The 16,986-nt window shown below is 35.7% G+C and overlaps 1 protein-coding gene across 5 annotated transcripts in view; it reads left to right on the top strand.

Moving 5' to 3' along the window:
• Positions 1-15,945, top strand: part of RPS6KA6 (ribosomal protein S6 kinase A6) — a 132,841-nt gene extending 116,896 nt beyond the window's left edge. For 4 of the 5 annotated variants that reach the window (XM_050776337.1, XM_050776335.1, XM_050776340.1 and 1 more), the window contains 2 exons: positions 9,961-10,101; positions 10,664-15,945. In XM_050776337.1, coding sequence (XP_050632294.1) covers positions 9,961-10,101; positions 10,664-10,789 — 267 coding nt within the window. In that variant the 3' untranslated portion in view covers positions 10,790-15,945. The remainder of the gene's footprint in view (positions 1-9,960; positions 10,102-10,663) is intronic. The other variant, XM_050776336.1, reaches the window with a different exon arrangement.
• Positions 15,946-16,986: the final 1,041 nt, after the last annotated feature.

Below are 16,986 nucleotides of genomic sequence, written 5' to 3'. Positions count from 1 at the left end.
ATTTTCTTTATTTTTTATTTTATTTTATTTTTTTTTATTTTTGAGACGGAGTCTCGCTGTGTCGCCCAGGCTGGAGTGCAATGGCTGGATCTCGGCTCACTGCAAGCTCTGCCTCCCCGGTTCACGCCATTCTCCTGCCTCAGCCTCCCGAGTAGCTGGGACTACAGGCGCCTGCCACCATGCCTGGCTAATTTTTTGTATTTTTAGTAGAGATGGGGTTTCACCATGTTAGCCAGGGTGGTCTAGATCTCCTGACCTTGTGATCCTCCCGCCTCGGCCTCCCAAAGTGCTGGGATTACAGGCGTGAGCCACCACGCCCAGCTCTATTTTCTTAATGTCAAATGTGTTTTTCTTAAGATTTATTTTTAATTAACACATAAAAATTGTACATATTTATGAGGTATAGTGTGATGTTTCAATACATGTGTACATTAAATGATGATCAAATCAGGGTAATTAACTTATCCATCACCTTAAACATTTAGCATTTCTTTGTGATGAGAACATTCAGAAATCCTCTTTTTTAGCTGTTTTGAAATATATAATACAGTATTGTTAATTATATTTACTCTACTCTGCAATAGAACACCAGAACTTCTCCTGTCTGTAATTTTGTACCCATTCAGTAATCTCTCCCCATCCCTCCCTCAGCCCTAACCTCCTCAATCCCTAGTAACCACTGTTCTACTCTGTACCTCTATGAGATCAGCTTTTGTAAATTCCACAAATGAGTGGATCATGTGGTATTTGTATTTCTGTACCTGGCTTATTTTATTTAACATAATGTCTTCCAGGTTTATCTATAGTGCCACAAATGACAGCATTTCTTTTGGCCAATAGTATTTCATTGTTTGTATGTACCACATTTTATAATCCACTATCTGTTGGTGAACACATAGGTTGCTTTTATATCTTGTCTATTGTGAATCGTGCTGCAGTAAATATAGGAGTGCAGATATCTTTTCAATATACTGTTCTCATTTCGCTTGAGTAAACAGCCAGTAGTGGGACTGCTGGATCATATGTTAGTACTGTTTTTAATTTTTTGAGGGAACTCCATACAGTTTTCCATAGTGGCTGTACTAGTTTATGTTCCCACCAATAGTATAGCACATTTCCCAGTTCTTCACATCCATGGCAGCATTTGTCATTTTTGTACTAGCCATTCTAATTGGGGTGAGATAATATCCCATTATGGTTTTGATTTGTATTTCTGTGATAATTAGTGATATTGAGCATTTTTCCATATACCTATTGGATATTTGTATTTATTCTTTTGAAAAATGTCTATTTAGATTTTTTGACCATTTTTTAATCAAATTATGTATTTTTTTGCTATTAAGTTGTTTGAATGTTTCATATATTCTGGATATTAATCCCTTTTCAGATATATACTTTGCAAATATTTTCTACTATTCTATAGATTGTTTCTTTCCTCTGTTGATTATTTCCTTTGTTGGGCAGTAACTTTTTCGTTTGAGGTAATCCCATTTGTCTGTTTTTGCTTTTCTTGCCTGTATTTTTGAATTCTTACCCAAAAATTCTTATCCAGACCAATGTCATAAAGCATTTCCCCCATGTTTTCTTCTAGTAGTTTTATAGTTTCAGGTCTTACATTTAAGTGTTCAATCCATTTTGTGTTGATTTTTATATATGGTAAAAGATGGTGGTCTAGTTTTATTCTTCCACATATAGATGTCCAGTTTTCTTGGCACTGTCTATTGAAGAGACTGTCCTTTACCCATTGTGTGTTCCTGGTGCCTTTATTGAAAATCAGTTGGTTGTAAGAGCATCAATACATTTCTGTGTTGTTTGTTCTGTTCCATTGGTCTATATGTTTATTTTTATGCCAACACCATCCTGTTTTCGTTACTGTAGCTTTATAGAATACTTTGAAGTCAGTGTTATGCCTCCAGCTTTGTTCTTTTTGCTCAAAATGGCTTTGGCTGTTTGGAGTCTTTTGTGCTTCCATACGAATTTTGTAATTGTTTTCTGTGTCTGTGAAGAATTCCATTGATACCTTGATAGAGATTGCACTGAATCTATAGATTGATTTGGGTAGTATAGATATATCAACAATATTAATTATTGCTATCCATGAAAATGGAATATTTTTCCATTTATTTGTATCCTCTTCTGTTTCTTCCATCAGTGTTTTATAGTTTTCATTGTAGAGATCATTCACATCCTTAGTTAAATTTATTCCTGTCTACTTTATTTTTTTGCAGCTCCTAAATGGAATTGCTCTCTCGATTTCTTTTTCAGACAGTTCACTATTGTCATATAGAAATGCTAATGATTTATGTATGTTGCTTTTGTATCCTGCAACTTTACTGCACTTTGTTTATTCTAACAATTTTTGGTCGCATCTTTAGGGTTTTCTATAAATAAGATAATGTCATCTGTAAACAGTAACAGTATTACTTCCTTCTTTCCAATTTGCATGCCCCTTACTTCTTTTGCCCAATATTCTGGCTAGGACTTCCAGTACTATGCTGAATAAAAGTGGTAAAAGTGGGCATATTTGTCTTATTCCAGATCATACAGGAAAAGCTTTCAACCTCCCCCGATTCAGTATGATGTTACTTGTGGGTTTGTCATATGTGACCTTTATTATGTTGAGGTATGTTTCTTCTATACCTAATTTGTTTAATTTTTTTTATCATGAATGGATGTTGAATTTTATCAAATGCTTTTTCTGCATTTTAAATTTATCCTATGGCGTTTGTCCTTGATTCTGTTGATGTGATGTATTATGTGTATTCATTTGCATATGTTGAGCCATCCTTTTATTCCTGAGATAAATTATTCGTGATAATGTTGAATGATGTTTTTAATGTGCTGTTAAACTTAGTTTGCTCGTATTTTGTTGGGGATTTTTGCATCTATGTTCTTAAAGGCTATCGGCCTATAGTTTTTGTTGTTGTTATGTTCTTTCTGTCTGGTTAGAACAGTAGGGTTAATCTGGCTTCATACAATGAGTTTGGAAGGATTCTCTCCTCTTTAATTCTTTAGAATCGTTTGAAAAGGATTGGTATTTGTTCTTAAGTATTCATCAGTGAAGGCATCAGATAACGGAATTTGCATTGATGGGAGACTTTTTGTAACTGATTTAATCCTGCTACTTGTTATTGGTCTGTTCATATTTTCTATTTTATCGATTCGATTTTGATAGATTTTATTTATCCAGAAATGTATCAATTTCTTCTAGGTGTTCCAATTTGTTGGCATATAGTTGTTTGTAATAGTCTCATAATTCTATTTCTGTGATATCATTGTAATGTCTTCTTTTCCATTGGATTTTATTTATTTCAATCATCTCTCTTTTTTCTTAGTCCCATTAAAGGTTGGTCAATTGTGTTTATCTTTTCATAAAACCAACTCTTTTTCATTTATCATTTGTTTTTTTCTCTATTTTGTTTATTTCTTCTGTGATGTTTATTATTTATTTTCCTCTAATTTTTGGTTTAGGTTGCTCTTCATTTTCCTGTGAGTATGCTTGAACTTTATTCTGGGCAGCAGTTAAGTTATTGGAAACAGTTTCATACTTTTGAGTCCTCCTTTTAAATTTTTTTAGGCAGGGCCAGACTAGTGTTTAGGGCTACTCACTATTTAGGCAAAATGCTTCGAAATACTCTGTAATATACTTCATGAATTATGATGTTTTCCATTTTGGCGAGTGGAAACAGGCAATACACCCCACCTCTGTGAGTCCTGATTTTCATCCAATCCTTTCAGATAGTTCTTTCCAAGGTCTTGGGTTGTTTCCTCACATGTCTTTATTAGTAGTAATCTGCTAGATACTTTAGTGAGACCTTTTATAGAGCCTTGTAATTCTCTCTCTCTGCTCCTCTCATCCCTTTCATACCCTGTCCTGCTAACTATGTCTGCCTTGGTCTCCCCTGAGTCTCAGTTCTATCTCCTCAGCTCAAACCAACCAGGCTTCACCTGAGTTTCCCTTACCTGCACAGCAGCTAGAAAACTCTCTCAGGTTGGTAAGCAGAAGCAATCACAATGCTAACCGGATTGTTTCCCACTAGGAATCACTTTCTTTTATTACCTAACATCTGATAACCTGAAAACTATTGACATATTCTATATTTTATGTTCTTTTTTTAATTGGTTGTTTTGGGCAGATAGGTACATCCAGTCCTTGGCATTTCATCTTGCCCAGAAGAAGAAATCCTCGGACTATTGAAATTTTATCATTTTTCCAATAACCATTTAGGTTTGTTTCATTGAAATCTTGGTTATCTTCTTTTTAGTATTAATTGTCCATTTATTTTTGCACATTTTTCCCCAGTATGGCTTTTGATTGGTTGCCCTAGTCCCTTACATGGTTTCAACCAATTACATTATTCTTCACAATCTGATAGTACTACTTAGAGTCTTTAGTTTCACTGCTTCTGCGATTGATGAAACATTTGCATACAATGATTTTGTTTCTATATTAGAACAGTTTTTTTTTTTTTAATTTTACTTTAAGTTCTGGGATACATGTGCAGAATGTGCAGATTTGTTATGTAGGTATACATGTGCCATGGTGGTTTGTTGCACCTAGCAACCCGTCATCTAGGCTTTAAGCCCCGCAAGCATTAGGTATTTGTCCTAATGCTCTCCCCCACCCGTCTCCCTCCCCTTGCCTCTAACCCCTGATAGGCTGCAGTTTGTGATGTTCCCCTCCCCGTGTCCATATGTTCTCATTGTTCAACTCCCACTTATGAGTGAGAATACCCACTGTTTGGTTTTCTGTTCCTGCGTTAGCTTGCTGAGAATGATGGTTTCCATCTTCATCCATGTGCCTGCAAAGGACATGATGGCTGCATAATATTCCATGTTGTATATATGCCATCTATTCTTTATCCAGTCTGTCATCGATGGGCATTTGGGTTGGTTCCAAGTTTGTACTATTGTAAATAGTGCTGCAATAAACATACATGTGCATGTGTCTTTATACAAGAATGATTTATAATCTTTGGGTCTATACCCAGTAATGGGATTGCTTGGTCAAATGGTATTTCTGGTTCTAGATCCTTGAGGAATTGCCACACTGTCTTCCACAATGGTTGAACTAATTTACACTCCCACCAACAGTGTAAAAGCATTCCTGTTTCTCCACATCCTCGCCAGCATCTGTTGTTTCCTGACTTTTTAATGACTGCCACTCTAACTGGCATGAGATGGTATCTCATTGTGGTTTCAATTTGCATTTCTCTAATGACCAGTGATGGTGAGCTTTTTTTCATATGTTTTTGGCCACATAAATGTCTTCTTTTGAGAAGTGTCTGTTCATATCCTTTGCCCACTTTTTGATGGGGTGGTTTTCTTCTTCTAAATTTGTTTAAGTTTCTTGTAGATTGTGGATATTAGACCTTTGTCAGATGGATAGATGGCAAAAATTTTAGCCCCTTCTGTAGGTTGCCTGTTCATGCCGATGATAGTTTCTTTTGCTGTGCAAAAGCTCTTTAATTACATCCCATTTTTCAAATTTGGCTTCTGTTGCAAGTACTTTTGGTGTTTTAGTCATAAAGTCTTTGCCCATGCCTGTGTCCTTAATGGTATAACCCAGGTTTTCTTGTAGGGCTTTTATGGTTTTAGGTTTTATATTTAAGTCTTTAATCCATCTTGAGTTAATTTTTATATAAGGTATAAGGAAGGGGTCCAATTTCTGTTTTCTAAATATGGCTAGCCAGTTTTCCCAGCACCATTTGTTAAATAGGGACTCCTTTTCCCATTGCTTATTTTTGTAGGTTTGTCAAAAATCAAATGGTTGTAGATGTTTGGTGTTATTTCTGAGGTCTCTGTTCTGTTCCATTGGTCTATATATCTGTTTTGGTACCAGCACCATGCTGTTTTGGTTACTGTAGCCTTGTAGTATAGTTTGAAATCAGGTAGCCTGATGCCTCCAGATTTATTCTTTTTGCTTAGGATTGTTTTGGCTATAGGGTCTCTTTTTTGGTTCCATATGAAACTTAAATTAGTATTTTCTAATTCTGCAAAGAAAGTCAGTGGTAGCTTGATGGGGATAGCATTGAATGTATAAATTACTTTGGGCACTATGGCCATTTTCACGATATTGATTCTTCCTATCCATGAGCATGGAATGTTTTTCCATTTGTTTGTGTCCTCTTATTTCTTTGAGCAGTGGTTTGTGGTTCTCCTTGAAGAGGTCCTTCATATCCCTTGTAAGTTGTATTCCTTTATTCACTTTATAGCAATTGTGAATGGGAGTTTACTTACGATTTGGCTCTCTGCTTGTCTATTATTGGTGTATAGGAATGTTTGTGGGTTTTGCACATTGATTTTGTATCCTGAGACTTTGCTGAAGTTGCTTATCAGCTTAAAGAGTTTTTAGGCAGAGACAATGGGGTTTTCTAAATATACAATTATGTGATTTGTAAACAGAGACAATTTGACTTCCTCTCTTCCTATTTGAATACCTTTATTTCTTTTTCTTGCCTGATTTCCCTGGCCAGAACTTCCAATACTATGTTGAATAGGAATGATGAGAGAGGGCATCCTTGTCTTGTGTCGGTATTCAGTGGGAATGCTTCGAGCTTTTTCCCATTCAATATGATATTGGCTATGCGTTTGTCATAAATAGCTCTTACTATTTCTAGGTATGTTTCATCAATACTTAGTTTATTGAGAGTTTTTAGCATGAAGTGGTGTTGAATTTTATTGAAGGCCTTTTTTGCATCTATTGAGATAATCGTGGTTTTTGTCATTGGTTCTGTTTATGGAAAGCATTTAGCCCATTTACATTAAAGATTAATATTGTTATGTGTGAATTTGATCCTGTCATCATGATGCCAGCTGGTTATTTTATACATTAGTTGTTGCAGTTTCCTCATATTGTCATTGGTCTTTATATTTTGGTGTGTTTTTACAGTGGCTGGTACCAGTTTTTCCTTTCCATATTTAATGCTTCCTTCAGGAACTCTTTTAAGCAGACCTGGTGGTGACAAAATCTCATAGCATTTGCTTGTCTGGAAAGGATTTTATTTCTCCTTTGCTTATGAAGCTTAGTTTGACTGTATATGAAATTTTGGTTTGAAAATTCTTTTCTTTAAGAATGTTGAATATTGGCCCTCACTGTCTTCAGGCTTGTAGGGTTTCTGCAGAGAGATCTACTGTTAGTCTGATGAGCTTCCCTTTGTAGGTTAACCCGACCTTTCTCTCGGGCTACCCTTAACATTTTTTCCTTTGTTTCAAACTTGGAGTAGCTGATGATTATGTGTCCTGGGATTGCTCTTCTCAAGGAGTATCTTAGTGGTGTTCTCTGTATTTCCTGAATTTGAATGTTGGCCTGTCTCGCTAGGTTGGGGAAGTTCTCCTTGATGATATCCTGAATTGTGTTTTCCAACTTGGTTCCATTCTCCCCACCATTACTTTCAGGTACATCAGTCAATCGTAGATTTGGTCTTTTCACATAGTCTCATATTTGTTGGAGGCTTTGTTCATTCCTTTTAATTATTTTTTCTCTAATCTTCATGTTTTGTTTCATTAATTTGATTTTCAATCTCTGATATCATTTCTTCCACTTGATCGATTCAACTAGATCCATTCAACTATCCATACTTGTGAATGCTTCACGAAGTTCTCATGCTGTTTTTCAGCTCCATCAGGTCATTTATGTTCCTCTCTAGACTGATTATTCTAGTTAGCAGTTCCTGTAACCTTTTATCAAGTTTCTTACCTTCCTGGGATTGGGTTAGAACATGCTCCTTTAGCTCAGAGGACTTTATTACCACCCACCTTCTGAAGCCTACTTCTGTCAATTCATCAGTATCATTCTCTGTCCAGTTTTATGCCCTTGCTGGAGAGGAGTTGCGGTCATTTGGAGGAAAATAGGAATTCTGTTTTTTGGAATTTTCAGCGTTTTTGTGCTGGTTTTTCCTCATTTTTGTGGATTTTTCTGTCTTTGATGTTTGAGGCTAATGACTTTTGAATAGAGTTTTTGTGTGGGGGTTCTTTTTGTTGATGTTGATGTTGTTGCTTTCTGTTTGTTAGTTTTTCTTCTAACAGTCTGGCCCCTCTTCTGCAAGTCTGCTGCAGCTTTCTGGAGGTCCACTCCAGCCCCTGTTCACCTGGGTATCACCAGTGGAGGCTGCAGAACAGCAAAGATTGCTTCCTACTCCTTCCTCTGGAAGCTTCGTCCCAGAGTGGCACCAGCCTGATGCCAGCTGGTGCTCTCCTGTATGATGTGTCTGTTGATCCCCTGTTGGGAGGTCTCTCCCAGTCAGGAGGCACAGGGGTCAGGGACCCACTTTAGGAGGCAGTCTGTCCCTTAGCAGAGCTAGAGCGCTGTGCTGGGAGAATCCTCCTTGTCAGGATCAGCTGCTCTCTTCAGAGCCGGGGGGCAGGAAAGTTTAAGTCTGCTGAAGCTGCGCCCACAGTTGCCCCTTCCCCCAGGTGCTCTGTCCCAGGGAAAAGGGGGTTTTATCTATAAGCCCCTGACTGGGGCTGCTGCCTTTCAGAGATGCCCTGCCCAGAGAGGAGGAATTTAGAGAGGCAATCTGGTCACAGCCGCTTTGCTGCGCTGTGGTGAATTCTGCCCAGTCCAAACCTCCTGGCCCCCTTAGTATTGTCAGGGGAAAACCGCCTACTCAAGCCTCGGTAACGGTGGACACCTCTCCCCCCACCAAATTCAGTTGTCCCAGTTTGACTTCAGACTGCTGTGCTGGCAGTAAGAATGTCAAGCCAGTGGTTCTTAGCTTGCTGGGCTCCGTGGGAGTGGGACCCACTGAGCGAGACCACTTGGCTCCCTGGCTTCGGCCCCATTTCCAGAGGAGTGAATGGTTCTGTCTCGCTGGGATTCCAGGCACTACTGGGGTATGAAAAAAAAAAAAATGCAGCTAGCTCAGTGTTTGCCCAAACAGTTGCCCCGTATTGTCCTTGAAACCCAGGGCCCTGGTGGTGTAGGCACACCAGGAAATCTCCTGATTTGTGGATTGCAAAAACCGTGGGAAAAGCATAGTATCTGGGCTGGGTAGCACAGTCCTTCAAGGCTTTGCTTGGCTAAGGGAGAGAGGTCCCCTGGCTCCTTGCATTTCTCGTGTGGGGCAATGCTCCCACCCTACTTCTGCTCACCCTCTGTGGGTTGGACCCACTGGCTAACCAGTCCCAATGAGATGAACTGGGTACCTCAGTTGTAAATGGAAAAATCACCCACCTTCTGTGTTAGTCTCGCTGGGAGCTGCAGACCAGAGCTGTTATTTGGCCATCTTGCCAGATTCTCCGAAAATGCTTCTTAAGGAGTTTCCTTCTCATTTCTCTAAAAGACACTTTGGAGAGACAGTTTATTTAAAAGTATTACATCTCTTAATATACTGAAAACTTCCTGTGTGGTTGTATTAAATTTACAACTTTTTTTGTTACAACAGAGATAACAAGCAAACTCACACTTACTCTGATGAAGAACTTACAATGCTCTGAGCACTGCTATGATAGAAGCCAGTTGCTAACATTGGATTTATGGTTTGCTTTCTTAATATGTTATATAGTAAGCCACCATTTATTGAATGGATTAACTACATGGGGCCCTCCCTTCTGTGTTTTATCTGTGTACACGTACCCTTACACCTTGGGGCCCAGCTTAACAGCAAAGTTCAGTAGCTGCTGTATCCTGCTGAACATTTAGCATATTCCAGGATAACTTCTGCCATTTTACGTTTTCCTCCTCCCTCATTAATCACACATCTAATTCCACAGATTTGGCATCTTCCGATTTAAAAGTGTTGTATAGGGATTTAATATATATTGAAAAATCTCTCTCAAGATTCTCTTGAGAGTTAACTGTGTAGAGTATAGATTTTACTTTGCATAAATGTAGGTAAAATAAATAGATCGCAAGGCTATCGATGCTGTCACATTTTCAGTAAATGTAAAATTATATGTATGTATGTATATGTGTGTGTATATATATATACACACACGCTTTTTTAAATTTTAATTTAGGATTTGCTTTCCCATATGCTTCATATGGACCCACGTCAGCGGTATACTACTGAACAAATATTAAAGCACCCATGGATAACTCACAGAGACCAGTTGCCAAATGATCAGCCAAAGAGAAATGATGTGTCACATGTTGTTAAGGTAAAACAAACATACTTTTATGTGCCTTCAAAATATCCGATACGTAATAAACCCATTGTGTGCCACTTGCTAATGATACTTAAATAATTCCTTAAAATATCTTTATTTTTTAAAGATAGATTTTTTTATATTAACAACCATGTGCTTTTCTTAGCTTACTTTACCACTGCCTTTCAGATGAAACAATAAAAATTTCTTGATTGTACCCGCCTTGCTTTTGAGAGATGCTGGAATTAGGATTGGGCTAAATGCAAGTTTCATATTGAAACAAAAGATTGCTGTTCTTAATTTATAACTGTTCATGAAACCATTCCTATATCTATATACATTGAACCAAGGTTTTAAATATTAGTGTTTTAACAATTTTTTGTAAAATGCATAGTTATTGAAATGAAAAACATACAAGTAATATTGATTCATCAGTGCACAGATCTAATATATTCAATTATTTTCCTAGGAAAAGACATTTTGTTCTAGATGTATGTCTCATAATATCATGTGAATGGTTTTTTTTTAACTCCAGAATTTGTACTTAGTTTGTGACATTTTCTCATTACTTTAGGGAGCAATGGTTGCAACATACTCTGCCCTGACTCACAAGACCTTTCAACCAGTCCTAGAGCCTGTGGCTGCTTCAAGCTTAGCCCAGCGACGGAGCATGAAAAAGCGAACATCAACTGGCCTGTAAGATTTGTGGTGTTCCTAGGCCAAACTGGATGAAGATGAAATTAAATGTGTGGCTTTTTTCCTAATCTTATCAAAGGCATCGTTTTCTGCTTAATTACTTGAATATTAAGTAATATTAAATCCCCATTTTTAGGGGAAGTGAGATTTAAAAAACCATGCACAGGTCCACAATATTTATACTCTGTGTTTGCAGTAGTGTTCAAGTGTTTATTTAAGCATATAATTGGTGTCCACCAGGTCCTCACAACTTCTCTGCACACTAGCTTCTAAAATTCCTTTCAAATAAAGTTACTTTAATATTTTTTTCTTGTTTCATACAATTATGGTTTGGGGCGTCATTACCAACAATCAGTATATATATATATAGTAGTATAATGACAAGCAATGTTAGTATTTTTTAACATCAGATCCTGAATGATAGACTTTTTTAAAAAAAGAAAAACAATAAAAACATATTATAAAAGCTAGTTATTCTGTAAAACCAAAGGACTCCCTTCATTTGACTCACTGTACTAAAATGTAAACATAGTGGTTTGGTGCCAGAGCAAAATACATTTGTGCTAATATATGAATTCTTGATATAGTTGGTGCCAAAGTTTTTATAGAAGAATTACATCTCAGATAATGTGTGTAGGCAGATCTGTATATTATCCATAAGTGGCCTCATTTAGAAATAAAGGTTTTTATAAGGCTTCTGTAAATTTTACATCACATGGAAATTTAGTACAAGTGAAGCTTTTTTTTTTTTCCAAAGGCTTTATACTGTTGGTGTAATCTTATAAATAGGTCATAGTTAAGCCTTTGAAAATGAAGTATGTGGTGTTGACACTATCCTGGTGTTATATAAACCGACTTTCAAGTTAACCAATTGGATTTAATCACCATCTATCCCCTTTATAAATGAACTACACTGTTGTTTTTCTGACTTCGATGTGCTTTGAAGTACAGTGTAGCATATTATTCTACCTTGAATCCTATGATAATACAGTTGACATCTTACTGTAGTGGACTTGTGCATATAGCACACATGATATAGTATATTGTATTACAGTAAATTTTAGACAATGCTACTTAATCATTTTACTTCATAAAGATAAACTAACATTTTAAATATGAATAATAATAATGGTCTACATAAAATTTGAGCACATTTCAAAATCATATTTATAAAAAAAACTGGCCAAATTGGTCTTATTTAATGTATAATTCAGAACCACTGTGTAGTATGTATTCTTTTCTCTAAATGATGAAATGCTAAAGAATAATTTCACGTTGTTGAAGAAAATACCATTACTACAACAACAGCAGCAGCAACTACTACTACTACTACTACTACTACTACTACTGCTGACAGAAAGAATTCATGAATGTAAACTGGAGGATATCACAGTTTTCTTTAGTGAATATAAGTGAACTACTTGTGTGCGTTAGGTGTACTATTTGCTATGTATTTTACTTTGCTTCATTCAGAGAGAAAGTTGATTACTGAGTGCTGAATTATACAATTTAGACTAGGAAACTTGTAACTTTGGTATTTAATAAAAGAAACTATACATATTCTCTTTGTAATGTAAATAATCTATACCCCATGCACAAAGATCTTTTTCCTGGGAGTGATATATAAAAGTATGTATTCTTATTTTGAGGTATCTTTTGGAAATAATTGAAAGAGATTAAAGAACAATTTATGCCACATGAAAAATAATTACTTAGAAGTAGGTATCATGTCTTATGGCTTTTTATGTTCCATTTGGCTTTTTTTTTCTCATTTGCTTTATTACTATATGTACTTGCATGTAACAGTTTGTATGTATATATTCTGACTTATTTTCCTTCTGTCATTATCTTGTGCTGTTATACCTTCTTCCTATCAGAATTGATACGTCAAACTCAGAGGTGTGAATTTGGTGTTGAAGTTTTCAGGACAGAGCTACTATTTCCATCGATGTATTTTAAGTAATAAAATTAGGGGAAGTGAAATTGGAAAATGAAAAATGATTACAAAATAACTTCCAAGTTTTCTATAATCAATGGCTTTAAAAAGTAGACAGTCTTAATTAATTTTAAATTAGCTTGCTCAGAAAGATCATGCCATACAGTCCTATCATAAAAGGAACACTATAAGAATTAAACAATGAACAGCATGATTTCTGATCACCCAGTGAGGACCGACAGTGTATAAAAGACACAGATATGCTACTGGATGTACCCGATAATTGTTTGAGGGTTTTCTACTGAAAAACTCAAATATGCTAGCTTAACAACAGTAGTAGGGGGAAACCTTATTATATGGGAAAGCTTCAAAATATACTGCAATTTTGTAGAAGGAGCCCAGGTAAGGATGCCTAATCCTGTCCAGTTTGGCTAGAATTCTATAGCCAAAAATGCAGATTTGAACATTTTTTGATGGGCCTTCTATCAATGCTTAACTAGTAAAAACACATCTTTTCTATAAGACTTTAGAATACTGTGGTTTCTAATGGGTTCTTGAATAATTATTTTGCGTTGTGTTTTTCTAGTTAATGGTTTTTGGTAGTATTTAATGATAGCACAGTTTGGGGTTTTATTGTTCTTGAAGCGGGAGGATATTGAATTTGTTTTTCTTAGAGAAAACATCAGGTTTGCTCAAATAGACTAACAACCTGTTGTCCTTAAGCACATACTACCAGGAATAAACTCAGGAAACAATTTTCAAGAAAATTAGAATGCAGTGCTGGTGATGGGGATTTTTGTGGGGGGAAAAAAAATGGTTTCAAGTCCTTTCACAAAGATCAAACTTTAGCCTATTTTGTTAGACTCAGCAATGTCTAAACATTGTTTTTTGTAATTTATTGTCATTGGTAATTCAACACAATAAAGCAGTTTTGATAGCACCTGTGTTTGGCTCAAAGGGATTCCATATGTTTAGGCAACCCACAACCTTAAGAACAGATGCTTGGTATTTATAATGTCTGCCCATTGGAACAACATGTTAAAATAGTAGTGCCCAGAGAAACTTGCATACAGATTGACTAGTATTTTCTAGATAGAAGTCTTTCATATATGAAGAAGGAAAACAACCATTTATATTGACCCGAAGGCCCACGAGAAAACTTAGGCTTTAAAGTAGGCAAAGCATATTTGTGGTATTCTGTACATTCTCTTTCTGCTGGCTTTCCAGCCCCTTCATGCTATCTATCCTCCCTGAGCACCTCACGGCAATACTCCATCAACGAAGTATACCCTATCCCCAGAAAGATTCTGTGTGGTTGTAGTCACTACTCCTTGTTCCTTCCTCTTCCTCTTCCCCAAATCAGGATATCCATTCTCTCAGAACAGATATTTCCAGCTAAAAAGTTGAAAGGAAAACTATCCTATTAAATTAATTTACATTTTTCTGTCAGTGGCTAATAGTTAATTGGCATTTTTAAGGAAGTTGTGCATTAATCAAGTTTCTAGTTGCTGGATCTTCAGGCAATCTAACAAGGTGAGAATAATTTTAAATTCAGTTCTTATCAGGGAAGATATTTTTGGGGAAAGGAACAGTGTGTCCCAGGGTCAGAGTATCTAATAAACTGTTTCTTTTTTTTTTGTTTTTTTTGCACAATTTCCTTCCTACTTCCTTTCTACTTCTCAAACTACCTTTTCTCTTAAAATCTTTTAAGCTTTTTAATCACAATGAACTTCTATGATAAAGTGATGTGGAGGTAGACAGAGATTGGTGGTTATTTCTGCATATGTTGTTTTTAAATCCATAGTTTTGTGTTATTTCTCACAGTACATGACCTATATAGCATAAGAAGTTTTATTCCCCCCAACTGCCACCCCATTCCTGTTATAAAGAAAAAAAAAGCACAGAAAGATTGAATCCAAATTAATCATGGAGTCCAAATTTTTCTAGATCCCTTTTCCAGATTTTAGGACCTAGAAATCCTTTAAGTCACAATACTATTTCAAAATAAAAATGCAAACCATATTAAATATATATTGGCCAACTGCAATTAAACTTCTTCAAAACATTTTTGTTTTACATTTCAAAGCTTATTCAGGCATTTTTGGCATGTACCTCAAGATCAATGATTGTTGAAATTAGCAGAATAAATCAATAGTGGGCTATTTGCCTTTTTATGTGGGAATATAGTGGCATTGATAGTGATTATTCACAACATATACTAATGGATGCACTGTTCCTGGTTTTAGTCTTACAGTATAGTGAATTCCATCATATACTTTGAATAAAATGTTATGCTTGATCACCTAAAATTCAGTTTGGTTGCTAATACATAAGAGAGAAAGGAACTATACTTGAAGATATTAAATTATAGACATAAGTTTCTTTGAAATATTTAGAAAAACATAAAAGTACTTTTAGAATATGGAAATCCAAGCTTACATTATACTGGCAAATTATGTATGTTTCAATTATTCACTAAATAAATTTTAGCTAAATGCTTATAAATATATATATATATATGTAATTGCCAAGTTAGGGTTTGCTTTGTATTCACATTTCTAAACGCTGGGCAATAGAGCTTCTGTGGATGACTGTTTTGCTGTAATTCCAACTGTCTAGTTATGGGAACTAACTTATTCTTCAAAAGATATTAAGCATCTAATTTTAGGTGGACAATTATAGAGAATGTACTAACTGCATTCGTTTCTTAAAAATTGTCAAAATGTTACCAATTAGGTTATTTACTTTTATGTTTCCTATGAACTAATATTGCTCAGGTCACTTTTTCTTTCTCTTTCCAAATTCATTCTCTCTGAAGTTGCTACCATTTATAACAAATATGTAGGTTTGCTTTTTAGTATGATAAAATTATTTTTAGCAGCAGGAAAGCAGTCTATCAAGAAACAGCCGGCCGGGCACAGTGGCTCATGCCTGTAATCCCAGCACTTTGGGAGGCTGAGGCGGTGGATCACCTGAGGTCAGGGGAATTTGAGACTAGCCTGACCAACATGTAGAAACCCCGTCTCTACTAAAAATACAAAATTAGCTGGGGGTAGTGGTGCATGCCTGTAATCCCAGCTACTCGGGAGGCTGAGACAGGAGAATCATTTGAACCCAGGAGGCAGAGGTTGCAGTGAGCCAAGATTGCGCCAATTTCACTCCAGCCTGGGCAACAAGAGTGAAACTCCGTCTCAAAAAAAAAAAAAAAAAAAAAAAAAGAAAAAGCGATTTAAAAAGTTACACATGAAACCTTAAATATCCAAATGCCAGCATGGTTTGTAAGTTAGAATTTATCTTGCATTAAATTCCGTAGTACAAAAAAGGGAGAAGGTGATTTTTCTGTTTGATTAAAAAAAAAAAAAAAAAAAAAAAAAAAAAAAAACAGGAAGTACTGTTGGTAGTGGAGAGTTACATAGGCTTTATGAAGCGACCACAGTTTGCCGTAGCCACATTTTTAAAAAATTAGTTTGCCAACACGTCCCAAGCGCTTTTGAATTCCTAAACTTATTTCTGATATTAAATATAGTGTATATATATATATACACTATATATAGTGTATATATATACTATATATAGTATATATATATACACACTATATATACACACACTGACATTTCATTGCATTTCTGAAGACTGAAATGGCATTAAATAAAAGTTGTGTGTAAATTTGATTTACATGTACTTAAAAGCTGCAGTTAAACAATCCCCAATGTTCAAAAACTATTTTATTTTTCTGACTATATTATGAATTTTATGTTACCATTTATTTTATTAATGTTTTCTTTAAACCATTGGGTTTTTTGACATTAAAGTTTTCATTTATTATACTACATTTTTTATCATGTAAGACCAAATCCAGTAGTGCATTTTACAATGTTTTTTTTCTCACAATGCTGCTAAAGAAATGGCTATCATTCTGAATTTACAACATGCCGAAGAAGGCATAGAAGTTATATTTATTTTTGTTCTTGTCAAAACTCTGTGAGCAACAATTATCAAGATGTGTTAAATTACTGGCATTCTCTGGGTACTAAATAAAAAGGCTGCAACTTTCTAACATTTTTACCATTGACCTTGCTTGATCATTTTTGGATATAAAATTTTGTGTCTGCTTTTATTAAACACATAACATCTAATTGCAGAATTCATTGGAAATGATATACCTTGTTCAGGGGCCAGATGTAACAGGTGTTTCAGGATATTGGTTTTTTATGCCTATACGCTGATATGTCCTAAACTCTAGTATTTTTCCCACTTTTCTAATA

Source organism: Macaca thibetana, chromosome X (assembly GCF_024542745.1).
Source record: "Macaca thibetana thibetana isolate TM-01 chromosome X, ASM2454274v1, whole genome shotgun sequence".
Classification (NCBI taxonomy): Eukaryota; Metazoa; Chordata; class Mammalia; order Primates; family Cercopithecidae; genus Macaca; species Macaca thibetana.
Note: the sequence above shows the minus strand (reverse complement) of the source record. Positions and strands in the feature narration are given on the sequence as shown.